The 27,903-nt window shown below is 40.7% G+C and overlaps 1 protein-coding gene and 1 long non-coding RNA gene across 2 annotated transcripts; one reads left to right on the top strand and one right to left on the bottom strand.

Moving 5' to 3' along the window:
• Positions 1-150: 150 nt before the first annotated feature.
• On the bottom strand, positions 151-27,903 carry LOC311075183 (vimentin-like). Its single transcript, XM_084102384.1, has 9 exons — positions 26,858-27,903; positions 24,700-24,760; positions 15,031-15,117; positions 11,864-12,025; positions 10,848-10,973; positions 9,616-9,836; positions 1,256-1,299; positions 702-760; positions 151-616 (listed from the first exon to the last, which is right to left on the bottom strand). Exons 1-9 carry the CDS (start codon positions 27,292-27,294, stop codon positions 575-577), a joined length of 1,239 nt encoding a protein of 412 aa, XP_083958510.1. The 5' UTR covers positions 27,295-27,903; the 3' UTR covers positions 151-574.
• Positions 12,546-17,887, top strand: LOC311075185. Its single transcript, XR_014604431.1, has 3 exons — positions 12,546-13,186; positions 16,410-16,569; positions 16,673-17,887. It is a non-coding gene; the product is annotated as an uncharacterized lncRNA (long non-coding RNA).

Raw genomic sequence — 27,903 nt, 5'->3', positions numbered from 1 at the left:
TTCCCCGATAGATCCTGCTAAACCGTTTATTTTTATGACTGGGAAGGTTTTTACTGCGCAAAAACATTTGAAAAAGCCCCTCAAAGTTCAGTTCATTTTGCACATTGAAAATGGAAGACAAATACTGTTAATAAAAAAAGGAATCTGATTGTATGCATTCTTTAAAAGGTTTATTAAATTTGTGTAAATTTGTTGACAGTTTGGTCTTATGGTGAAAGAGACACAAGTTCATCAAGTTTTTGGTCATTTGCAATAATTATACACAACAGAAAAAGTTGAAGCAGTGTAAAGCTGTGGTCTTCAACAGTGTAAACTACAGACTTTGTGGTAAACAGAAACCTGGTTAAAACTGGTTTACTCAGTGACCTATGTTGTCTTTTCAGCTCTAATACAGCTCTATTAACAGACCACTCTAATCTGGCAATGCAAAAAAAAAAAAAGGCACTTAAAGCTGTTTTTCTTTTTTACTCTTAACAGAAACAACAAAAGAAACTTCATTCTCTTCCTCTTCTACTCCAGCGTCTGGAGTCTTTATCTCTCTAGTACCCCTACTGGTCACAGGTACACATGCGGTTCATTCATCATCCTCGAACAATTCAGAAACCACTTTCATTATCTGTGATGATGGGAGAGGTCAGAAGGTTATCATTTTCATATAAAAACTTAATGTCTTTTATAAAAACTCTTTTCATGCCACTCACATCTTCATCTGTTGTCTCCTCTTTCTTTGACTGGAGGTCTGTAATTTCGCTCATGGACTCTGCAGGCAGAATATCAATCCAAATATAGTCATTTCATCATAAAAGTGTGATTGTGCTTCAAAGGGTTCACACAGACGGAAGCCTCCAATTGTAATATTTTTTTTCAGGCCAGTGGTCCTCAGCTGGTTTTATGTTAATGTTACTGAACTTCATAAGCCCAAAAATATGCAAAGCTATTCACTTGGGCTGAATAGGAAAATTTACCATTTTGATTTCTAAATTAATGTTGAATATCAATGGTTTTATACTCAAACCATGTTTATTCCGACTGCATGTAAACATGTATTTGATTTGATATTATTGGATGCAATTTTAACACAAGATATGGGACATGAGAAGCATCTTCTTGGCTGTTTTAAAAGTTGATAAGCCTATTTATTTTACTATTATAATTATGCATGTTTCACTAATTAGTTGTCATACATTAGTTACATTCAGTATTGTTTTCTCTAACGTTCACAACATTCATAAGGATGATCTGAAGTATACTGTACCTGGAGGGGTTAATGGTTTGTGGTTTGAAATTGGTTTGATGATCCTTGAGAGAAATAAAGAGAGAAATGATGTTTAAAAACCAATGTCAAGTCAAAAACATATTCTGATAGTCAAGTCTTACATTTCCACTTAGTATTTTTTCCCCATTAAAAAGTTTTAGCCCTAAAGAACTAAATAGTACTTTTGAAAGATATATTTATATATTTATTTACATTATAGGTCACTTTAAAGGATAATTCTGGTATTTAGCACTTTGAGTCTCTTTTCTGGTTTGTTTTGGATGAACTAGAGTGGTTCAACCACTCTAGTTCATCCATAACAAACTAGAAAATAGACTCAAAGTGCTAAATACTGGAATTATCCTTTAAGAGCTGACATGTTGAGATCAAGTGACCAGCTGAATACTATTCACTTTATCTTTTGCTCACAGAATATTAATTTTAATTATAATAAAATTGTCTAGTTAAGAGGTTTAAACATGCTTTAATTAGTTCTAGTTTTAGTTAATGATAATGTCAACTGAAACTAAAACTGATAAAAACATTTTTTGTCAATTGAAATAAAACTGAAATAAAAAAATATATAAGTATTAATGAAAAACGTAAACTAAAGGACAATTAGAAATGTTTAGAAACGTCTCGGTTACTAATGTAACCCTCGTTACCTGAAGGAGGGAACAGGAGACGTACTGTAACGTTGACGTGATGACGTAATTGCGATCACTTCAGGGAGCCCTATCAACTTCGAGAGTCTACAGAACGAGCCAATGAACGTTGGCATGCGTCAATCGCATCACGCGCCCCGCCCCGCGGGTATAAACAGGAAGCGGGCACACGCACACATTGTTTTTCGCTGAGGAGCCGAGATTGTGACAGCCATGCAGCGATGGTCAGCAACAGTGGCGACGGGACGTTACGGGACGAACGAGGGTTACATTAGTAACCAAGACGTTCTCTTTCAGTCGCTCACGTTCAACGTAACATCGACGTGACGACGAAATTGGGATCCCTTGGAAAACGTCATGGTTGCTGCCACATCCAGTGCCCTACGCAAGACTCTCAGACTCCTAATTGGCTGGGGCGGAAGACCTGCGTAGAGGGAGTTCAACTGCTGTTCCATTATACACTGGGAAAGCGCGCCTTTCCAGGGGAAAAGGACGCTGCGAAGCCACAACCTGCCCGAAGGGACGTATCATGTGGAGAATACACATGGACTGGCCGAAGGGGCAGTGGAACATATGGAATGTCACTGGGGTGGCTCCAGCCCGAAGGGGGAGGCTACACCGGACAGTGACGGCAGAGCAGACTCTGTCGAGGGAAAGAATATATCTGGACTCTGGTCATGGAAGAATACGTATATGATATCGCCGCAGGGATCACACATATGGAACCCGGCCTGGCACAAGTTACACAAGCATACGAGCACTAGGCCTGGCGTCGGACGCTACGCAACGTCCAACTGCCGGAGGGGTGCGGAGGAACTCACAGGGTTCACCTAAGTGGGGAACTTGACTGGAGCAAAAAAGCACACGTATCCGTTCCGAGGAAGGGAGTGGCGAAGCAAGCCGACCCTAGAGCGGGAACTTCGGTGTTACCGGCTAGTTGAAGCGAGCACACAGGAAGAAACCGGCTCAACATGTAGGCTATAAAATCTAGCAAACGTGTTAGGTGTCGCCCAGCCTGCAGCTCTAAAGATGTCTGTCAGCGAGGCGCCATGTGTCAGCGCCCAGGAAGAAGCGGCACCCCTAGTGGAGTGGGCTCTCAACCCGTGTGGGCAGAGCACGCCTTGGGCTTCGTAAGCCAAGGCGATGGCATCCACTATCCAGTGGGCCATCCTCTGCTTGGAGACAGCCTTCCCTTCTGCTGGCCTCCGTAACAGACAAAGAGCTGATCTGAGGTCCTGAGGCTTTGCGTTCTGTCCACGTACAGACACAGAGCGCGAACAGGACAAAGAAAAGTCAGGGCTGGGTCTGCCTCCTCCGAAGGCAGTGCTTGCAGGTTCACTACCTGGTCCCAGAAGGGAGTGGTATAGGAACCTTGGGCACGTATCCGGGCCGGGGTCTCAGGATCACGTGAGAGTTATCCGGGCCAAATTCTAGGCACGATTTGTCGACCGAAAATGCATGTAGGTCCCCTACCCTTTTGATAGAGGCCAATGCAACCAGGAGTACTGTCTTACAGGACAGGATTTTTAACTCAGTTGATTGCAGAGGCTCAAAGGGTGGTCTCTGAAGTAAATGGTAAATGGTAAATGGACTGCATTTATATAGCGCTTTCACAGAAGTGCCGAAAGGACCAGAGACAAATCCCAAGAGGGTATAGAGAGTGGGCGAGGAGGATTCAGTCTCCTCGCTCCCCTAAGGAACCTGACGATCAGGTCGTGCTTTCCCAATGACTTACCCTCAACTGCATCGTGATGTGCGGCAATTGCGGAAACATGCACTTTAACCCTCTGGGGTCTAAGGTGTTTTGGGGCCCTTGGGATGTTTTGACATGCCCTGACATTTGTGCTTTTTTCAGTTATTTATAAACATGTTAATGGCAAAGGTGTAAATTCACTCTATATAGCACAAACAGGGCAACCATAATATGCGAGCAACATGTATGTAGATGTTTGTATTTTTAAGAGAATAATGTTTATGCGTGGTTATTGAAAAAAATAAAAATGAAAGTTGCTGAAATAAGACCACAAAACTCATACTAAATATGTGTCCACAAGACTTTTGAAAAATGGATGTTGTCGCTTCGAGTTCTGGCTTCAAAATTATGTGAAAATAGTCTTGCTTTGTCGTTCACGTAAAACAATACATTGATTTAAATTGTGTAAAACAGGTTTTGCTTGGAAAGCCAATATGCGAGGGGGGCGTGAAGGAGGAGTAGTTTACACCTGAGAATACAATGCCCCACCCATTATGCGTAATGACTCTGTATAATGAGCCATTCATTCAGGTGTGACACTGACTGAGCCAAGAATGAATGCAAGGACAAAAGATATATTTAGAAGAAGACTTATATTGACCATTTAAGATTTTGCTTACATCTATCTTGTAAATATGTTTTGCTATTTTATTAAAAAGGTTACAATTACAACAATAATTACAATTTCAACAATATTTCAAGTGTACTCTTTCTTTGTAAAAAAATGATTATAGGCCTACATTTTATCATATGTATTCATTAGTTTGAATATAGCCAACATTGGAACATCTAACATCTTAGTTTATGACTTTATTTTTGACAAAAATAGCATTATATATATATATAGAGAGAGAGAGAGAGAGAGAGAGAGAACATATGAGCAGAAATTGTTAAACAAAAGCTTATTTGATGTGGCAGTATATTCTACAGTAAAAACTGTACCCAAATCTAGTCAACAAAATGTTGTCTTTCATATTTCGCCTGACTGTAACGTTGTTTTTATGAAATATTAGGGCATATAAATGTTAATTTGCAGTTTAATACGTTGCTTATACAAAGACATTTTATTTCAACATATTTCAGTCGATTTTTACTCATCTCAGTATAGCAAAGCATTTTAGTTGATTAAAGCGGTTTATTCTTTCACACACAGACACGCGATTCATATTTAGGCTAAACAGTCTTTACAAATATGTACCCTTCATTCATCTCACAGAAAAGCGATTCATATTATAGAAACGCAATTCATCTTTTTGCGGTTTACATAGGCCTACACTAACGTTATTCCATAACGTTATTCCACATTAACACTTGAGAAAAGATAACTTAGCCTACCTCACTCCTCAGCGGGATCTATTGCTCCTCATATCAGCACTGTTCTGAGGAAACTTTTCTCCAGGATTATTAGGTAGGCTTTATTATGCCACACTCGCGGCGCGCTGTGTTTACAGCTGATGTGGGCGTTTCACAGGTCTGAAATGGTTCTCAGAATTTTCATTTGAATAGCGTGCGCTCTCCGGGGCGGGGTCACATTACATTTGAATGAGCTCTAATGAGCTCGACTGGAATCGCTCTCTTTTAATACAGATTTCACAAGATGAGAATATTTTTTTTTAATATAAATTACTTCATTTAAAAGAAGAGAATTCAAGCTTCATGCCTGTGCGTCTGTATGCCTGTTTGACTGAGTATTCGCTGAGTTACAGTTCATTTTCGGACGCGTTTCAGAATGGACTTAACTGACAGAGAGAAGGCAGAACTGGCATCACGTTTATTTTTCTTTATTTGGCAAAAAGCACAACACTTTGTTTTTATTGTGAGTATACACAAAAATAATACACATTTAACAGAATCGATTGATGTATGAAACTTGTTTGTAATATCAAAGTCAACAGAGCAAAATGAAATTCTTTTGAACTGATAAGAAAAAAGCGAGCTGGTATCGCCGGCGATACCGCCGACCCCAGGGGGTTAAGGGTGGAGGGAGACAGCCTTCGCTCAAGACCTTCTTGCAGAAAGGAAAGCATGGCTCTGATCGAGGAAGATCGGGGGTTCTCCTCGTGAGAAGAAAACCAGTCAACAAACAGGTTCCACTTCAACGCATAGAGGCGCCTTGTAGAGGGGGCTCTAGTGGAACTGATGGTGTGAACTACCGCAGGGGGTAGGTCACCTAGAACCTCCGCATCCCGTCCAGGGACCAGACATGGAGTTTCCAGAGGTCTGGACGAGGGTGCCATAGGGTGCCCCGTCTCTGATAGAGCAGGTCCTCTCTCAGAGGAACGGGCCAGGGAGGGGCTGTCGCGAGGAGCACTACTTCCGGGAACCAGGTCCGGTTGGGCCAATACGGTGCAACTAACAAGACTTGCTCCTCGTCCTCCCTGTCTTTGCACAAGGTCTGTGCAATAAGGCTCACTGGGGAAACGCATATTTGTGTAGGCCCCGGGGCCAGCTGTGTACCAGATCATCCGAGCCTGAGGGTCCCCTCGGTCAGGGAATAAAACAACTGGCAGTGAGACGTGTCCGGGACGGCAAACAGATCTACCTGTGCGGTCCTGAAGAGCCTGAAAATCAGCTGGACCACCTGGGGATGGAGTCGCCATTCTCCCTGTAGCACCTGCTGCCGTGAGAGCTCGTCGGCTGCACGTTTGAGCAGGCCCAGAATATAAATGGCACGAAGCGACCTCAGATGCTTCTGACTCCAAAGGAGGAGATGGCGGGCGAGTTGTGACATGCGGCGGGAGCGTAGACCACCTTGGCGGTTGATGTACGCAACGGTCGCAGTGCTGTCCAATTATTGATTGTGCTGTCCAATCATTGTGCCAATGCAGTTGAGGCCCCGTCCACAGACCTGAAGCTGCATGCCCGTTGTACGTGGCCCCCCAGCCGGTGGCAGAGGCATCCATGGTGACCACAGAGTGCCTGGACACTTGTTCCAGGGGAACAACTGCCCACAGGAATGAAGGTTCCGACCACAAGCTGAGAGTTTGGCGACAGTGCAGAGTCACTTGGCACTTGGCACAAGCCGCTCTGCCACGCCCATCTGATGGCTGAGGTGACTGAGCATCATGTCCCTGTGTTCGCACAACTGCTCTCTCGACTGGGCCAGAATGAGCCAGTCGTCGAGGTAGTTGAGAATGCAAACACCATGCTCGCACATGGGAGCAATGGCCGCCTTCGCGACTTTCGTGAAGATGCGGGGCGACAGGGCCAGCCCAAAGGGTGAGACCTTGTACTGATATGCCCGTCCCTCGAACGCAAAGCGAAGAAACGGTCTGTGTCGAGGGAGAATCAAGACATGAAAGTATGCGTCCTTCAGGTCGATCGATGCAAACCAATATTGGGGACGGATGCATTTGAAAATGCGTTTCTGCATAAGCATCTTGAATGGTAGCCTGTGAAGGGACCGGTTCAGGACGCGCAGGTCCAAGATTGGTCGTAACCCACCACCTTTCTTGAGTACAATGAAGTACGGGCTGTAAAAGCCGGTCTTCATATCGACTGAAGGGACCGGCTCGATCACGTCCTTCGACAGTGCGACTGCGATCTCTGCCCTGAGCACAGGGGCATTGTCCGCCAGAACACAGGTGAACAGAATGCCCTTGAAAACAGGGGGTGCCGGGCGAACTGAATTGCATAGCCAAGTCTGATAGTACGGATGACCCAGCGAGATGGGCTGGGAAGCGCTAGCCAGGCTCCCAGACACCAAGCAAGCGAGACCAACGGCACCACAGACGTACCCGGGGTGGGGCAGCGTGGCGGAAGGCAGGGACCCGACTCGGATGGCATAGTGACCCGAAGTGGGGTCTGAGTGTGTGGTGCAACACATACCCGCTTCCGTCGAAGGGCAGAGTGAGTGTGCGCTCACTGCTGCCCGCTGGCGATGAAAGAGGGGCTTTGGGGTGACAAGGCATAATGTCGTCGACCGCCAAGCGTGCCCTCTTGGGGCCCAGAAGTTTAAGAAATTGCTCTTTTGTTGAAAATGTGGGTGGAACATAAAGAAAAGGAAACAAAAGATTCTCTGCCCGGGCCTCCAACGTGTAGCCTGGTTAAAACCAGACCATTCTCAGTAGTAACTGAGTTATGGTCTGGCAAAGATTCATTAATAACTCATTTCCAAAGGGGCGTCACCAACGGACGTCACTCAAATGCCTCTGGGCGCAATTGGATAGACCTAAAACCAATCAGAGCGATCATCATCGTGTAAAGCCATATGCTGCGTCCCAATTCGCCTAAGTTACACTACGCCATAAAAGTATGTACTCTTTTTGTGAAGAAAAGGTATTTACTTTTGAATGTATAGCAAAAAAGTAGGCAAGCTTTGGGACATACTACTTCGTCATCTTTATCGGACGGATCTGTCACGTGCATCTTGTCATGTAAACTGCCCTGTCAATCATCTTGTCACAGTTAAAATCCTCTATTAAATATAATTTAATTTCCTACCGTTTCGGAGAAAAATGTAGTAGCACGTTCATCTGCCAGTGGGTCTTTCATGGAGACTGTCCTCATGTGTTCGCAATTTGAATATAATAATGCATTTAAAAGTTGGTGCGCTTCACCAACGGAGTGGACGTCGCTCAAATGCCTCTGGGTGCAATTGGATAGACCTAAAACCAATCAGAGCGATCGTCATTGTGTAAAGCCTGCCTCAACGTTTCCATTAGAAATGGGCTTGAATGAGCTCTTTGCCAGACTACTTGCAGAGAAAATCTAAATTTGCTGGAAGTTTGTCTGGGTTTTCCCAGGCTATGCACAAGGGGGAAGGAGTGGCGCGTTCGCCATCTCCTGAAGAGCAACTTGATCCACCTCTGGGCCGCCCGTCTCAGGGTCGTTTGCACCATCGCTTGCCTCCTGGTTTGGCAGCGGCCTGGATTGGCGGGGTCGACTTCCTGCAGCTTGCTCCGTGCTGAGCCTTAGGTGGTTGCTGCTGCTGGGGTTTAGGGGGAGCGGAGGACGTCGTAGGAGGCCGACCTTGGCGACGAGTAGACGGAGTGTCTGCGGTCGGCGGACGGGTGGGAGCAGCAGCGGTCCGCCGGGGTAGGATGTGTCTGATGGCCTCTGTCTGCTTCTGTGCGGCCGAGAACTATTGGGCAAAGCTCTTGACCGAACAACCCAACCTGGGAAAGAGGGGCATCCAGGAACTGATATTTATCGGTGTCCCTCATTTCAGCCAGGTTGAGCCAAAGGTGGCGCTCCTGGACCACCAAGGCGGACATTGCCTGACCGACTGAACGTGCGGTTTCCTTCGTTGCCACACGGAGCTCCCGGAGGAGCTCTGGGTCAGAACCACCCTCGTTCATGTCCATGAGCGCTTGAGCCTGGTGGATCTGCAAGAGCGCCATGGTATGGAGGGCGGAAGCAGCCTGTCCACAGGCCTTGTAAGCCCTCGCCGTTAGACGGGACGAAAACCTACAGGCCTTGGACGGGAGGCGTGGATTATCCTGCCAAGAGGAGGCAGACGCTGGACACAGTTGCATCGCAACAGCCCGCTCCACTGGGGGGATATCCACATTGCCCCGCTGTCGAGGATGGTGAGGGGAGAGGAGCCACTAGGACGGCTTCTGGCACTATACGGTGCCATCCACGTCCTAGAAAGCTCCTCATGCACCTCCGGAAAGAAAGGTACCGGGGCGGCGCACTGAGAACCAGTGCGACCCACCTGGAGAAACCAATCGTCCAACTGAGAAGATTCCATGGGATTCCAAGATTCCATTTTTTTATTAATTTGAATGAATTATTTAAAAACAATGATTTGAATGAATGATTCAATGACTCACTCATAAAGACTACTGGATGAATCAGCGTTTTTGAATCAGCTATTGTTTTCATGATGCTGCATTTATTCCACTAAGTGTCATTATACATTATACATTATATATAAGTCCATGTTGAGTGCACCTTTAAATAAAACATACTATAAACATGCACAAGCAAGAATTCACCTGCTTTGTTCCCCATCCAGCAGCTTCCTGTAGGTGATGATCTCAATATCCAGGGTCATTTTAACATTCAGCAGATCCTGGTATTCATGTAGATGATGCGCTATCTCATCCTTCATGTTACAGACAGCCTCCTCTAGATGGTCAATGGTTTCCTGGTAACCGGATTCCTTCATGGAAAAGTTATCTTCCATCTCTGTCATCTGACGCTCCATGGACTCATTCTGAAATTATAGATCAGATAATTTGACATTTGAGCAGCCATAATATAAAGCACTTTAATAAATGCTAATCAGGGTTATTATAGTTAACTAAAACCATTAAAAAAAAAACATTTTTGTCTTTTAATAATAAATAAAATAGTGCTGTCAAATCGATTAATCACGATTAATCGCATTCGCATCTAATATAAAAGTTTGTGCTTATATAATATGTGTACACACACACACACAGACATATATATATATATATATATATATACATACAGACACACAAATATATATAATATATATATATAAGTATAATAATATATATACACACACTTTTATGTTAGATGCGATTAATCGCGATTAATCAATTTGACAGCAAATTTATTTTATTTCAGCTAGTTGCCATTGCAGTTTAACTTGATGTATTTTATATATATATAATAAAATACATCAATATATAACAACTAAAACTGAAATAAAATAAATAAAAACTATACACATGAAACAAAACTAAAACTTTAAATACAATTAAAATGAAAACAGAAAATGTAAAATCGAATTTAAAATATGAATAGAAACTAGCCTATAATCCCAGCTAACAAAGATATGTTCTAAGATCATTTTGCTAATATTCTCATAAAGTTATGAATGTTCAAATATGTTTTAAAAAAAAATCTTGGTTATGCGAACGTTAAAGGAACATTCCGTTTGATTTTTCTTCAAACATTATGGAAGTGTTACTTTTGAATGTTCTCTGAACATTCCGAAACAAGTAGTCACATGTAAAAAATTTTAGACAAACTAAAATATTTCAGTACAAAACGCTCCATGAACTATTTATAAATAACGTTTTTGTGACATTTTGAGAACATTATTAAAGATCAGATAAATTTTAACTAACATCCTATTAATGATACTGGAACGTTACTATGGTGTTCTGAGAACGTTCCCTGATAGCTTGTATGTATGTTATCTCAATGATCCTAAAATAACACTGATGTTAATATAATCTTCTCCAGTACTCACAGTTCCTTTAAAAGCTTCTAACTTGCACTTGAGAGACTGAAGCTGGCGATGGTAGTCATTGGCCTCCTGCTTGGCCAGACGAATTGCGTCTTTGTCGCGGACAGCAGCTTCTGACAGGTCAGCAAACTACAAAGAAAGAGAAAGTCCAAGATTAGGATAAAGATAAAGCTCCATCTGCCTCTCTCTTTTGTTTTCTGTTTACCACTGAATGACACTGATTGTGCTAGGTTCAAGTTTGAAGATCTAGGCTAATAGATCAATAGGTCCATTAGGAAGATCAATACTGTGACACAAGAGCAGATGGTCTCGAAATCCTCTACGTCGACCATCTGCCACGTCTGAGATGATACTTACTCATTCCTTAAACATCTCACACTGTCTTACAAGATCAGCAGCACTTCCACTCACAATAATGCTAAATGATCCTTTGTTTTATTGTTTCATTGTTCATTTGTTGTTCTTTAGTATCTCAGGAGATTTAATAGATGTTTAATTTGGAGAAATATAAATACACATACAGTAATAGAGCTATAAAATTAGCATAGCAGCTCAGACTCTTAAAATCTAAATGTTTTGTAAGGCCTGGTTTCACAGACAGGGCTTAGATTAAACCAGGATTAGGCTTTAGTTCAATTAAAGTAGCTTTAATAAACATGTCTTAGAAAAAAATATTACTGGTGTGCATCTTGAGACAAAACAATGGCACTGAAATATTTTAAGATGTGACAGGGCAAGTTGCTTTTACAGTAGTTAAACACCTCAAACATGCATTTAAGCCTTGTCTGTGAAACGTATGGTAAATGTAGTAATGTTACTGAAATACACAGGCCTAACAACATGTGGTTGGCACAAACCATGTTTATTTTTGCTGATCTGATTTGAAATTGGTTGTACAACTTTAGATATAGAGAATGATATGGAATATGGGAAAGTTTTTTTCCTTATTATAAAAATTATTTTTATTATGCATGATTGTATATTGTTATGATGGAAAAACGATTAGCTGAGATACTGACCTTGGATTTGTACCATTCCTCAGATTCCTGGATGTTCCTGGAAGCCAGAGTCTCGTACTGCTGCCGAACGTCTTTCAGGGCAGCGGTGAGGTCAGGTTTGGACACTTCCATATCAATCTGCACATGCTGCTCCTGCATCTGGATCTGGAGTTCGGCAAGTTCCTGAGGAGATGTCGGAAAAAATCACTTGAACAATCCAAATACACAGTTTGTACCGTTCAAAAGTTTGGGGTCTGAAAAGAAGTCCCTTTACGCTCACCAAGGCTGCATTTGGTTGATCAAAAATACAGTAAAAACAATAATATTGTGAAATATTTTTCATGTTTAATGTTTTAATGTAATTTATTGCTGTTAGTGTTGTCACGATACCAAAATTATTGTTTCGATACCGATACCAAGTCAAGTATTGCGATTTCGATACTTTTTCGATACTTTTCCTGAAAAGGGAGAAACACTCTCAAATATCATTGCTGTGCTTTATTTTAAAACCGGGACAACATTCTAATCATATAACACACTAATAAATGAACATATGAACAGCAGATATATTAAACATTTGAACAAAATATGAAATATCAAAATATAAAAAATAAATTAGAGCAATGACATTCAAGGTAAAAAAAAATAAAATAATTTGCAGCATTATCTCATTTATCATAAGAAACATAAGAATTACCAGTAATAACTTTATCTTGATTCTGAACTCTGAATAAAAATATGAACAGCGATTATATTAAACAATGTTTAATATTGGTAACATATGATAAGCCTCATTGGTGATATATTTGAAATATGGGGAGAGAGTTGTGGAAGGCCTATACTTCATGTTAAACAAATATATAGCAGCAAAGACAACGTCGGCAGTCTTGATGCACTTGACGGCAAAATAGGCTACATAATATTTCGTTCTGTAGGCTATTGAGAGGTGCAATATTTGAAAATAAATAATATTTTTTTTAATTACATTTATATTGTATTTATGTCAAAACCTAGAGACTTTCAAACATCAAAATGTAATTTATTAATATGTATTCGTGTCAAAATGACATAGCTTGCGTGTCGCGTGAAAAATAGGCGTCGGTCTATTTCTGGCATGCATGGGTTTTCCGCGCGTCTCGAGCTGTGTGTCATGCAGGCGGTTAAATATTTAATTTCGCAGGCCGAAATAAAAACGGACACGACACGCAGCCAGTGTGTCGCCGGCCTTACAAATCTGGAACGCGGTCATTCTTAGAAGTATCGATACTAATACATTTAGGAATCGTGACGTTTTTAATTTCCGATTTACTTTTGAAGTATCGGTGCACCGTGCAACAGAGCAAGGTAGGCAAAGTACTTCCATATGTCACTCCTCGCGTCATATTTTTCTACGATGTGGACCACTTGTGCTCGCACATGCAGCTGTAGTGTTTTGTCTCATGACACTGACAGCGGCAGGTTCTTTGCTGCGTGCGTCAGGAAAAAAAACACAGACGTCCAGATAGGGAGGCGTTTTTTTTTTTTTAAGTATCGATACTGATAAATTTGGGTATCGTGACGTTCTTAATTTCCGAGTATCGCGATACTTTTGAAGTATCGGTACACCGTGCAACACTAATTGCTGTAATGGCAAAGCTGAATTTTCAGCATAATTACTCCAGTCTTCAGTGTCACATGATCCTTCAGAAATCATTCTAAATGCTGATTTAATGCTCAAGAATTATTTCTTATTATTATAAATATTGAAAACACTTTTTGTGGAAACTGCAATACATTTTTTTCAGGATTCTTTGATGAATGGAATTCAAAAGAACAGCCGACAACATTAAAAATGTCTTAACTGTCACTTTTTTATCAATTTAATGCATCATTGCAGAATAAAGTATTAAAAAAAATACCTTACTGACCACAAACGTTTAAGTGTAGATGTCATTTTAAGTTTTTGATTTGAATGCAAACAGAACAAATATGACTGAAATAAAGTAGCGATAGTTTATTAGCCCTGAACTAATGTACGTCCTGATCCTGAAACAATGTCTCAGCTTTATTCTCTTGGAATTACTCCCGTTTCCACAACCCATTTAATCACTATGGCAGCAGGTCACACATGCCTGACAATCCCCTGATATTAACAAGCCCAACAAAAGAGTCAGTCGGCCAGAAAACCAGGACTGTGAGCAGAAGAGTTGAATTCCCAGAGGAAATTCAATTCATTTTATTTTATCTTTTAATAGCTCAGGGGATTCTGAGTTGTTTCTTTTAAGTGTCAGCTTTGTCTCAGATGCTTCTCCTTCTAGATCTATAAACATAATGTGGATAGTATTGCTCAGATAATCTGAGACATGACTGATATCTATTCTGAGACGCATATGCGATTATTGGGGTCTTTTTCTCAGGAGCAAAATCTGTGAAAATTGTCATTTGCATTTAATGTTATTGTCATCAATGAGAAACAAGTGAGATATTAAAGGGGTGGTTGATCATGATTTCACTTTTCTAACTTTAGTTAGTGTGTTATGTTGCTGTTTGAGCATAAACAACATCTGCAAAGTTACAATGCTCAAAGTTCAAAGCAAAGGGAGATATCTGCTTTAAAAGAAATCGCTTTTTAAGGACTACAACAAACGGCTGGTAGGGACTACACGACATTCCTCCCAGATTAGTGACATCACCAACCCTAAAATTTACATAAACCCCGCCTCCGGAACACGATTTATAGATTATCAAGACAGAATATGCTAATCAATGACTAGAAGATAACTACACATAAGCAACATAAATTCATCAACTAACCATTCAGAAATGTCCTGTTGCATTCTACATGTTGTCACTTCTTCTTGAGTCTCTCCATCATTGTCTGAATCCCGTTTGAACATAAAATGCTAAAAGTTTTTGAAATTTTCAGTGCATGTCTGTGTGAGTGCAAGCTGTTAAAGCTCCGCGCTCTGTGCCGGGAGCAGCAGCTCATTTGCATTTAAAGGAACAGACACAAAACTGTGTGTTTTTGCTCACCCTCAAAAAGTGACAACATGCTATATAAAAATATCTGTGGTGTATTTTGAGCTAAAACTTCACATACACACTCTGGGGACATCAAAGACTTATTTTACATCTTGTGAAAAGGGCGTTATACCACCCCTTTAAAGAGATCTCATTTTTGATGTTTCTGTCTCCAGGTGGTTCAGTACCTCATTGTGAAGCTTCCTCAAGAAAGCGATCTCTTCTGTCAAGGACTTCACCTTTCTCTCCAGTTTCAGTCGGGCCAGGGAGGTGTTCTGAGAATAGAAATAGAATAGAATAATTGAGTGAATAGGCATGACGATTTGTATCCCTGTATCCAGGGGTGTCACTCCAGACAATCTACTGAAATACCTGTGGCACATAGCATACACTGTCCTCAGTGCAGCTTCTCTAGTTAGCAACTCTATTCGTGGAGAAGACACACCAACAGCCCACATTTTTAACATCTCTCTGTACTGACCTATATTTTATATATATGTAATGCAATGTTAATAGTTATTAATGATTTGAACTAACATATGGTAGTTTGCCATGGCGTGTGGATCAATATTTTTTTTTTTTATGTACTGTGTAATGCATAGCACATTATGTTTTCCCATGCTGATTCAAATCATAAGCTAGTGGCAGAAATATATCCAAAATGTGCATGGATTAAAGACAGTACAAAACAGTTCAGCAGAAATTAAACCATTTTATTCTGAACTGGATAAATTAAAATTAAATAAAGATACCACAAGAGTAAATCATGGAAGTTTACAGCAATCAGATTTGCATCAATTCCAAGTGTTTGATACAACACATTTTTAGAGCGGCTCCAAGAACTACATTTAGATGTTTTCAAATTTATTGATCAGAAACATGCATTCCTGCCTGAGAGCTGAAGTAATCCGCAAACTTCTCTTGCACATTTGATGCTTCCAGGCTTCCTCTGTTGGGGCGTTCAGTCAGCCCCCTCAAGGACACATCTTCAGATGCCTCTCTGAGCCAGTGTTCTGCTTCACCTGGGTGTGTCAGCATGTTGTGCAGAATGCATGTCACAACAATCATGGTCTGTGTCTCGGGCATCAGTCTGTGGTCTCGGGCATCAAGTTAATGTCTCTGTGGAGTTGCTGTAGACCCCTCCATCACTGCTCTTTTCAAAATCACCAACCTAGATTGCGATTAATTTATAGTTGGCGTCAACAAGGGCAAGGAGAATGATTGAGAAAGAGCCTTTATAATTGTAAAAAAGGCTTCCAGATTTTGGCGGAGCAGTGATGTAGATGTGTTTCCCATCTAGTGCCCCAATGCAGTTGGGAAAATCCCACCGATCTTCAAAGGACAAAGCTATGTCCTCCCACATTCCCTTTGTGGGCTTTGGGAGATAGATTGGCAACATTTGTTCTTCAATGGCCCTACATGTCTCCTTGATACAGTCGGACACTGTCTGGACTCCGAGACGGTAGCAGTACGCCAGAGTGTGCATCGAGTCTCCTGTTGCCAAATACCTGTGAATAAAAACACATTGTTAGAGTTTGTGAATAATGCATCTGTGTCTGTTTTACAGATTATGAAACACTAAAGTCCAAGTGGAAAAATCTACGAGACACATTTGTGAGAATCACAAGCAGACCACGCCCACCGAGTGGTTCAGGGGCAACTACACAAAAGGAATGGAAATACTATCACTCTATGACATTCCTTTTGCCATATATTCAGCCAAGAATGTAAGATTCTTTGTTATCAAACTACAACATTCTGTCATATGTTAGTTCAAACATTGCATTTTTATAATTTAATTTAGGGTATTTTATTATTTGTTTTCCTCAGGACAAGGAGCAACTTGGATGACTACAGTCACACCAATGAATTTGCATGTGAAGAACAAGATGATGATGGAGAAAATAAAGACAGAGAACATTCAACAGATGAAGGAGAAAGAGGAAGTGAGAGAGAGTACACCATGACAGGAGACATGCAAGAAAATGCAACATCAAAACCTAGAAGAGGAGGTCAGATAAAGAAGAGGAGGTCAGCTGCACAAGTGGACACCGCAGAGCTGTACAAATTTCTTCAGCAGCCAATGCCTCATGAAGATCCTGATTAACTTTTTTTTATTGAGTTTGGCACCCGAGATGAGGAAAATAACGGTAAATAAAGGGCAATTAAAAGTCAAATTAATGTCACTCATTGTCAACTGGGAGGAGGAGCAGCATCAAATGCCCAGGCCTATGTCTACTAATCAATTTGCACCTCAATACCACGTGGAACCTCACAACTACATGCTTAATCATACACACAGCCTGCCAAATCATCCTAATTTTTCAGCTGTACCATCACAGCATAGCTGGGGAAATTTACACAGTTAAGTTCTGACACACACACACATATATACAGTATATATGTATATATATGTGTGTGTGTGTACAGACACACACACAGAGGTGCACGCACGTAGAAGCATGCAGACCACTCACATAGACAGACACCCAAGCAGACACAAACACTTTGTTCTGAAGACTACATGTTAGTAGTTTAATCTTATTTCAATATTTCATTGATGTTCAAAATGTCTTGAGGGGTTACACCCAGTTTCTCCCATGTGCACAACCAAATATACTGTTTACAGCGTCATATGTGAACAAAACTAATTTTGCAACATACTGTTTATATATAATTTTCCTAGTTTGTCACAAACTAAAAACTACTGGACTACTGTCTACTACTGTTGTTTGATTTTTTTGATTGTTTGTTTTGTTTTTGTAAAGGCTATGTTGAAGCACATTTGTGTGGTCTTTTATAAGGTTTATGTGCACCGTTTCTACAATATGCACAACCAAATATACTATTTACAGCATCATATGTGAACAAAACTAATTTTTCAGCATACTGTTCATATATAATTTCCAAGTTTGTCACAAACTATGAACTATTGGACTACTGTCTACTACTGTTGATTTTTTATTTTTTTTTATTGTTTGTGTAAAGGCTATGTTGAAGCACATTTGTGTGGTCTTTTATAAGGTTGATGAAAAAAATTTGTATTGAGCAATTTTAAACCAGTTACTATGAAATAAACTACTTTACACATTATTTTTTTTCTGTATACCGGTAGTTGTTTCTTCTATGCACAGTCATCAATTGACTAGTCTTTTATAATACCATCATCATTTGTGCCCCCAAATGGAATTGCAATATATTTACCTTACTAATGTCATTTTCATATATATATATATATATATATATATATAATTGTGTTTGAGGCATTCACCTAATAACATTAAAAACAATAAAAACATTTGCATTTAACTATGAATAAAAAAAAGTGCTTTTACACAGACTTTCTTGGCATATAAGCCACTTAAAGGAGAAGTTCACTTTTAAAATGAAAATTCTGTCATCATATACTCACCCTCATGTTGTTTCAAAGCTTTATGAATTTCTTTCTTCTGCTGAACAGAAAGGAAGATATTTAGAAGAATATCAGTAACCAGACAGTTTTTGGGTCCCAATGACTTCCATAGTAGGAAAAAAATATACTATGGAAGTCATTGGGACCCAAAAACTGTCTGGTTACTGATATTCTTCTAAATATCTTCCTTTCTGTTCAGCATAAGAAAGAAATTCATACAGCTTTGAAACAACATGAGGGTGAGTATATGATGACAGAATTTTCATTTTAAAAGTGAACTTCTCCTTTAAGACAGCTTCTTTGACAATTTGGTAAAAATAAAACAACAGTACAGTGTATTTTACTTACCTTAGTGTTACAGCAAGACGTTGTTGTGGCTCAACTGGAACACGGTATGATGTGGTCTGCTTCCTCAGGTCCTTCCCAACATAGGACAGCACATTCTCCATATCAGTGGAGGACATACGGAAATAATTTAAAAAACGTGCCTTGTCCAGGAAAAGTTCCTGCACTAGGTTGTGATAGGCCCCTTGCTCTGCTCTTCTTTGATTTATTGGATGCACCCACATCCTTGTCTTCCTCCCCTGTAATAAAAGAAAGGCCACTACTCTCTTCCTCCTCCAGAGCTCTCGTCTGAACCTCTGACCTAAATGGGGGAAATAATGAATGCGATATTTCGTATTCAATAATCTAATTTGTAATCTTTTTGGTCATTAATAATCTCAGGTGTTCATTAGTTTTTCTGTATAGTATTAAAATTGCTTAATTTGAGTTTGAATATAATTTTCCTTCCATCCATAATAAAGCAACGAGATGGATCTGAATTTCCCAATGAACAAGATCGAATAAAAAGATTATCATATGAAAAAAATGACACTGGTTATGAGTACAAATTATTTATTTTTAGTTAAAAATAGGTCACTGTGCCACAAGCGATAATGGATAATTTACCGCAGATTTTGAAAGCAAATAATATAGTGTTCAAACTGAATTCTATGCAAACATACAACTGTACTTCATAACAAAATTAGTCACGGAGTATATTTTGTTAATGTTTTTATTTTTAATAATGTTATTTCTTGATTTGATTATGTCCTTACCCATTGTCAATGCGAGTGCGTGCCAGCAGTGCGCTTTCACAGAGAGACTCCGCCCACACGTTGTTCTGATTGGCTGTAATTTTTGATTGACGTTGTGGCGTCTCACAGTCGCGTCACGTCTAGTGTGGACAGACACACTGCCTGTCGCTGGAATTTTGTCGCGTCGCGTGTAGTTAGGACACGGTGTTAGACACGGCACTCGCAAGAAGATGGATAAGTAGCTACATAATCAAATTCACAAATATTACACCATTTAAAAAATGCATAGGCTACTGAGTTACTAAAACAATCTTTGTCAAATAAAACACTTGTTTGTTCACAGTTTTAACATTCTTGTTTCCATTTGTTTAATTTCAAGATCTGAGGTGAATTATATCCATTGTTGCTTTTACAGCTTCAAAACTGGAGCACTAAATGATATTCAAAGTCACATTACATGCTTTTAACATTAAAGCACATAAACGGTACCTGAGATTATCATTGCCACACTTTGTGTTTGTTGTTCCAGCGCAACGTCACAGAAAAATAGAAACCGTTTCTAAATTAGAAATGTTGCGTGTCGCCGTTGCGCCTGGTTAGGACAAAAACTCTGATTAACATGGAAAAGATACCTTTTACTGCGTGTCGCGGCGCGTCGCGTGTAGTTAGGACACAGTGTTAAGCGTTGGTTTGCATTGTACATGCGACTGAGAAAAACCAACGGATTGTGGTCCGTGTAAATTCTGATAGGGAACGTAGAACCACCCAGATAAACCTTGAAATGTTTCAATGCCATCAACAACGCGAGAGCCTCTTTCTCAATGGTGCTATATTTGTACTGACAGCTATTAAACTTTTTCGAGAAGTAACACACCGGTCTATTGATGTTCATTTCAGACATCTGCAGAAGGACAGCTCCCGCACCAACCATACTCGTGTCAACCTCAAGTTGGAAAGGGCGTTCAAAATCAGGGGCGGCCAGGATTGGGGCATTACATAAAAGATCTTTCGTTTCCGAAAAAAGCGCGTTCACATGTAGAAGTCCACTTAAAACTTTGTGACGGTCAGAGAAGGCATGTTAGAGGTGCAACAAGAGTGGCAAAATTGCGACAAAACCCACGGTAATATCCAGCCATTCCGATGAAGCGGCGTAACTCACGTTCGTTTGTGGGTCTAGGAAACTCAGTTATAGCCACAACCTTAGCATCTACTGGGCAAACCTGACATTGACCCACACGTTTGGGGCCCACATTCGCTTTGGCGAATTCACATTTTGTGAGGTTCACAGTTAACGACGCACCAGCTAAACGGAAGAACACCTCACATAGCGTTTCAACATGTTCTTCCCACGTGGAAGAATGCACAACAATATCATCAAGATATGCAGTACAATTTTGTATATCACGTAGTACCAACTGCATTAGGCGTTGGAATGTGGACGGGGCGTTCCGCATCCCGAACGCCATCACAGAGTATTGACAGAAGTAGTCAGTAGTGACAAATGCTGAAATTTCAGCAGCGCGCGGAGTAAGAGGCACCTACCAGTAGCCCTTTAGTAGGTCAAGTTTTGAAACGAACCTGGCAGGTCCGACTCTGTCGATGCAATCATCTATCCTCGGTAAAGGAAAACAGTCAGGTTTAGTGACGGAATTAACTTTCCGGAAGTCAGTACAGTAAATGATGAATCGGCTTTAGGTACCAACAGGCAGGGGGGACTCCACGCACTCTGACTTGGTTCTGATAGACCGTTTCGTAGCATGTATTCAACCTCGGATTTCATGATACCACGTTTACGAGGATTTACCCTATACGGGTGTTGTTTAATTGGAGCCGCATCTCCAACGTCGATGTCATGGAATAACACATTAGTGCGAGACGGAACATCAGAGAAAATACTGGGAAAGCTGTCAATCAATTTTACGATACTTTCTTTTTGATAATCTGACAAGTGACCAAGGAAGGTATGCAAATTGTTGAGTACGTTAGAGTTTTCCAAGCTTTCTCCCAGCGCTGGAATATTTCCTCCAACTTCATCCTCAACGTTGCTCTGGAGAACAGAAGGGGCCACCAATGTCACACTCTTAACTGACGCTTCAACTTGATCTCTCGCATGATAAGGCTTCAGCATGTTAATATGACACATTCGCATTTTCTTCCTACGATCTGGCGTTCTCAGTATGTAATTTGTTTCACTCACTTTTTTTTTCTACAATGTAAGGACCAGTAAATTGGGACTGCAAAGACGACCCAGGAACTGGTAATAAAGCCAGCACGGATTCACCCGGATCAAACGAAGATTCAACTTCGCGAGTTCACAAGCGTGTTTCAAACGCTTATGGAGAGTATCTACATACTCAGTTACCGGTACAAGCACAATCTCGTTCTTAAGTAGTTGCTCACTCAGAAGCCTAAGGGGGCCACGAATTGAATGTCCGAACACCAACTGTGCTGGGCTGAAGCCTAGAGAGATAAGCGCTGGACATCTGATGTGACACCGAAATTCTAGTCAGCACTTGCTTGAAAAGCTTCGATGTAAAATTAGTTCCGGGGTCTGTTTGGATTACACGCGGCAGGTCAAAAAGAGAGGAAAATTTGATTAGTTCCTTTACAACTGTCTTGGCTTTTAAGTTACGGAGAGGGACCGCCTTGGGAAACCGAGTGGCTGCTCACATCAGCGGAAGAACATACTGGTGTCCACTTTTTGATTTTGGGAGCGGCCCTACACAGTCTAATATTAGTCGTTCGAATGGCTCCCCCACCAGGGGAATTGGGTGTAAGGAGCGGGTCGCACGACCTGATTAGGTTTCCCCGTGATCTGACACGCATTACAAGAATGCCAATATTTCACAACACTTGCTTTCACTCCGGGCCAATAAAAATATTTCGTAACACGCTGAAAAGTTTTATTGACTCCAAAGTGCCCTGCCATTAAGTGATCGTGGGCCAGTTCAAGCACTACAGAACGATAGCACATGGGCACAACAATTTGATAGGCATGGTTTAAGTCAGTCTTGTCCCCAGATATTAAGACATCCCCGTCCCAATAATAACCTATACTTTCCTTATCCTTTGTTTTTATTGCGGTTTCAATACAGCGAGACAAAGACGAATCTGACTTTTTTGCCATACTAAGCTGCTTTCGTCCGATGTTAACTGTTTGCCCCTGAGTACTACGCGCATCAGAGCTTGTCTCTAACACATTTTCATTCACTGACAGTGACAACTCTGTAGGTTTTGAACGTAACAGGAAAGAGTCAGATAGATCAACAGTGTCTGCAAATTTTTGTGACTGTGAGCGTGTCACCGCACACGCTGGAAATAAAGAAGGAGAGACAGCCAGCAAAGCTGAATCTCTTGTAGGACACTCGGACACTAAGGGAAAAGGGAAAACATTACAGTTACACTTTGTTTTAAGGTGTCCGTGCTAAGTGTAATTATAAATTTAATTACTGAGTAATACTACATGTACTTACTATAGGGTTAGGGTTAAGAATAGGGGTTGGTTTAGGGTTAGTTGCATGTAATTGTGCATACTTTATAGTTATTACTACAGTAACTACATGTAACGTGTAACAAGGACACTGTAAATCAATGTTGTTTTGAACTTGTGCTTCCTTGACATCATCTGAATTCCACACAGGTCCTTTTTTCATTCTTCTATTTCTCTGCACTAAAAGAATCACATCATACACTACCGGTCAAAATAATAATTTTTTTTTTTTTTTTAAAGGTCTCACAATGTATGGCAGCCACTACTCTGGTCTTCAATGTCACATGATCCTTCAGAAATCATTCTAATATGCTGATTTGCTGCTCAAGAAACATTTCTTATTTTTATCAATGCTGAAAACAGTTGTGCTGCTTAATATTTTCTAGGAAACCATGATACATTTTTTTCAGGATTCTTTGATGAATAGAAAGTTCAAAAGAAAAACATTTATTTGAAATAGAAACAATTTGTAATACTCTAAATGTCTGTCACTTTTGATCAATTTAATGCATTCTTTCAGAATAAAAGTATTAATTTCTTTCCAAATGAAAAATCTCACTGACCCGAAACTTCTAACCATTCCTGAATGAATTCTGCTAATTGTTTGTAGAGCTGCAGCTGGTGGTGGCAGACACCCTTAAAGCGCACACACACACACACACACACACACACACACACATACACACACACACACATCCTCTTCTCTGCGACCATAAGTCACCAATGTCCGCTGGTAAATACTGGCTCCTCCCACTCGTATAACAGTTTGTATTGTCATGAACGCCCAGCCTGCTCTCAGACAAAGCTCTCTTTTAATTGTGTGTCTGAATCTGATGCCAGACAAGAGGGCAGCTTGACCAGGCCTGCACTGACCCTTTTATTGTGTGGAGGCTGGCAAACACTAGCCTGGCTAACGTCAGACCAAGTCTCATTTGAGACTTGGTCTGGGAACTACGTGTTCATTTTCTCGTATTTGAGGCGTGGTTTACGAATGCCCAGAGCCGTTTATTGGGCGCTATGAATGTCTATCAAATGCGCCTGAATGTAGCTCATAGCCAATCGCTTCAATTATACCAGATGACGTATGTAGAGCGACAGAAATTCGACGAGGAAAAAGACGATGGGTCAAAGATTTATTTGTACACGATGGCGTTTAGTGAATATTACCGTTTGTGCAAGATAAACATGAGGGTAGGAGGTAACGTCGAGTCTGATGCCATGTTGGATCCATAGATATAAACAAACTGCTTCGGTGTCGTCATCGTCTTGCTGCTCCCTCCCCGTTCTGTGATTGGTTCCCTTTTTCAGGGGAAAATCTGGGCCATGGTGTCCAGACTGCCTAGCAGCGTGAATAAAATCGCGCTGCGAGGAAGGCAGTATGGGGAAACCCAGGCTAGGCAAACACTGATTGGAACGCTAACTGCAGACATCCCAAGTCTCCCAGAAGTTCCGGGAGTCTCCCGCATATTGATCAAGAGCGTGCATGGGAGACAGAGACTGTGCTCAAAAAACCTGTGTAGCGTGTGCACAGCAGAGAGGGAGAGGGAGCGAGAGACCTTGCGTGTGTGTGCCTCATGAAGGGCATGTAAGATAGAGAGCATCTGATTGGCCTGTTTCAGTAAATCAACCAATCAATTGTCAGTGTGGGCGGGCTTTTATCTCTTCTCCCGAACCGATTAATCAGTTCAGTGTATCTAGACACAGGAGCGCCATGGCAGAGGGAGAGTGCCCCAAAAACTGAAAGGTCTTCGGATACCTCCCTGAAATGACCTTTTGCAGGTTGGGATGTCTGTAACTGATCACATGCAACTGGTGCTGGCGCTCAATTAAACATCAGGCCCAAAAATATGTCTAAAAAGTGGTTGTTAGTGGATACCTGTCTGAAGCTCCGAAGGCTGTTCTCTGCATCCTCTTTCAGAACCATCTCTTCCTGAAGTCTGAAAATGATATGAATATTTGAGCAGAGCCACACCCTCATAACACAACCAAACCAGAGAATGTCTAATAAGGGGAGAAGTTTCACTCTCAGTAAACTTCCGGCTTCTGAACTGGTTGCAGTTCCACTCTGGTTCCATATGAGGGCGCTCACAGGACGAGTGCAGAATGAATGGAGGTCCATTTTCTCAGGATTTAATTTTTTGTCTACTAATTTGAATGTTGTATTCGAAAGGAGATGCAAAGAAATTACACATTGCTGGGTGTTAGATTTTTCAGAGTCACTTATTTGCTTTAAAAAGTCTTTTAAAATGTCAATGACGTAATACACATCGTACGACCAGAGATTCTGCTTTACGGCAATCCTTCAGTCACTTTGGTGCTTTCGCGCTCTGCACTTTCTTTTCTCTTGAGGCATCGACAACACAGCTGACACAGGTAAATACACGTGCTAGAAGAGTTTTTGCTTTGTTTGTTTCTGGTCCCGCTTCGGATGCCACGATGCCATCAAGCGGTATCTCTGGTCGTAATCAGTCCTTCACTGACCAATCAACGTTCATTAGCAGAATGCTAGTGTGTTATGGGCAACAACAACTCAACCTGTAAGAAATCGAAAGGACAAAAATACTCGTTCATTCAACTTTCGACCTATAACCCATGTTGAACTTGCAAAACCTACAGTCAAATCTGAGATTTCTCAACGGCAAAGAGACAAATTTAGCCGTCTTGCCCCATAGACTCCCATTCATTTTGCACTCATGGGTGATCGCCCCCAGTGGAACTCTGGTGGAACTACAACCAAAATTCGGTATCATAGGACTCGATAGGGAGTGGGCAGGCTCTCCGTAGACGGGCTCTGACCAAACCCACTCAAGCAACTCATGCACTGGAGCATCTCACAAACGAAATATGTTCACCAGATAAAGCCTTTGATATCAAACTTAAATCAATTTCTTTTCATTTGCTGTATCAAAAAATTAAACTGATGATGGGTAGTTCTTAATAAAGGAAAAAACATGTAAAGTATCGAAGAGCTTTGTTCTTATGCAGAATCACCTTGCACTGTAAAAATATTGTAACATTTAACTGCTTTTATTGAGGTCATAAATATGATTGAATTAACTTTTAGTCATTTAAAAGTCAGGTCAGGGAGAAATAGATCCTCAGCAAATCATATTTTAAAAGAAATAGCCTATTTCATAGGATTATAAAATCTTTCTATATTTTCTTATTAACCCACAGTTTATACAGTTTTTTTTATTTATTTTTTTATCACATTTTATATTCTGGTGATATGAAATATGAAACTTTAGACAACATTTTGGTTTTATTTGACCTGGTAAAGAAAAAAACTCTGCCTATGAGGAAGAGCTTCATCCTGAGTGAATTAAACATCATATTACACTTCCAAAAAAATAGATTAAAGGGGAACATATATTTATGTAGGTGAAAATATGTTATTAAACATGACTGAATCAACCTGACTGTCTGAAAACTCAGCCTATAAGGAAGAGCTTTGTCCCGAGCGAAATAAACAGCATAATACACTGACAATAAAAATAAATGGGGTAACATATAATTCTGTTGTTAAAAAAATGTTATTAAACATGAATGGATCAATCTGACAATCTTATGTTACACAGTAAAAAAAATAAAAAAATATTAATAATAAATTTAAAGATCACCAGGTAGAATTAGCTCCTTAAAATGTACAGCTATTTTCACTTTACAGTGACAGTGAAAGAAAATTTAAAGAGACGCTAAATAATGTTTTAAATTATACAGGCTATATTCTTTTAGGATTTTAAGCAACATTGGACCGTCTACTTCAAAATGCATAGCCTTCCATGTTTTGTAAATGCAACATTTTAAAAATGATATAGCTTATAGCCTATATATTTTATGAATGCATTTTTGTTAGCCTATTTATTATTAATTTATGTTAAATGCGAAATGACAATAATCTGATTTAGACAAAACCCAAAATCTAGTTTGCAAAAACTGCCTTTATAAAAGTATGAACGTGCACCTGCCACTTGTATTTTTTTATTATTTACTTATTTATTTTACTTTGATGAGTTTTTGTCAGTTTGACATACTTCTCTTTGAGGCGCTGGATGTCCTCTCCCATTCTGTCCCGGTCCACCTCCACTCTGGCCTTGTCGTCGGTGAGCTGATCCACTTGTCTCCGCAGTTCCCTCATCTCATCCTCGTACAGATCCCCGATCCGGGTCGCGCCTTTGCCCCTCATCTGCTCCAGCTCCGCCGTCAAGATCTTATTCTGCTGATCCAGAAACCTCACGTTCTCTATGTAACTGGCAAACCTGTCGTTGAGATGTTGCATCTGCGCTTTCTCATTGGTTCGGTTGGCTTTGAACTCGATGTTGATGGCATCGGCGAGCCCGAAATCCAGTTTATCGGTGGCGAGCCTGGGTCGGGACGCGCTGGAGCGAGTGGTTGTGCGCACCGCCCTGTTCGAAAAACTGGCCTGGGACATCCTTTTAGAGGTGCTTGTTCGGTTGGCCGTTGTAAACATTTAGTTCTGGATTGTTGTTATTGAAGTCAGCGTCTACTTTCACCCTGTCTGGACCAACTGAGACTACTGCAGAGGTTCGGCTTGCATTTATAGTCCACTCCCTATGCTAATGACATAACGGCGCAGGAGGTTTAGTGACGTAGAGGTGTCGGGGCGGAGGAGCAGATGTAGGCCTGGCCAAAGTCCTTTTAAATTATATAAATTGTCTCTGGCCTGGCTTACCTATGGGATCAATTTCCCGCCTAACGTATTGCAGCCACGGATCAAAAAATAATAAGCGTGAATCAAAAATTTAAAAACACATGTAAAAATATATTGCACAAACTGAAAAAATAATGCAAAATGATCAGAATAGCAAACAACGTGGTCATGGATCAAAATATAATAAGTGTGAATCAAGAAATAACAAGCATGAATAAAACTTTAAACGCATTAAAAGTTATTTTGCACAAAACTTAAACTTATGGTCATGCTTTCTTAAAAAGTATGTTTTCCTTGGTTTTATTACTCTGTACTTTGTGCTCTCTTGCATTTTCTGCTCATATTTACTCTTTTGTAGCTTGTGCTGTTTTTCTCTTCGCTCTTCTTTCTATGTCCTGCGCTTGCAAT

Source organism: Abramis brama, assembly GCF_963993115.1.
Source record: "Abramis brama genome assembly, chromosome: 24".
NCBI classification, from domain to species: Eukaryota; Metazoa; Chordata; class Actinopteri; order Cypriniformes; family Leuciscidae; genus Abramis; species Abramis brama.
The sequence above is the reverse complement of the archived record's forward strand: the minus strand, read 5'-3'. Positions and strand labels throughout refer to the sequence as shown.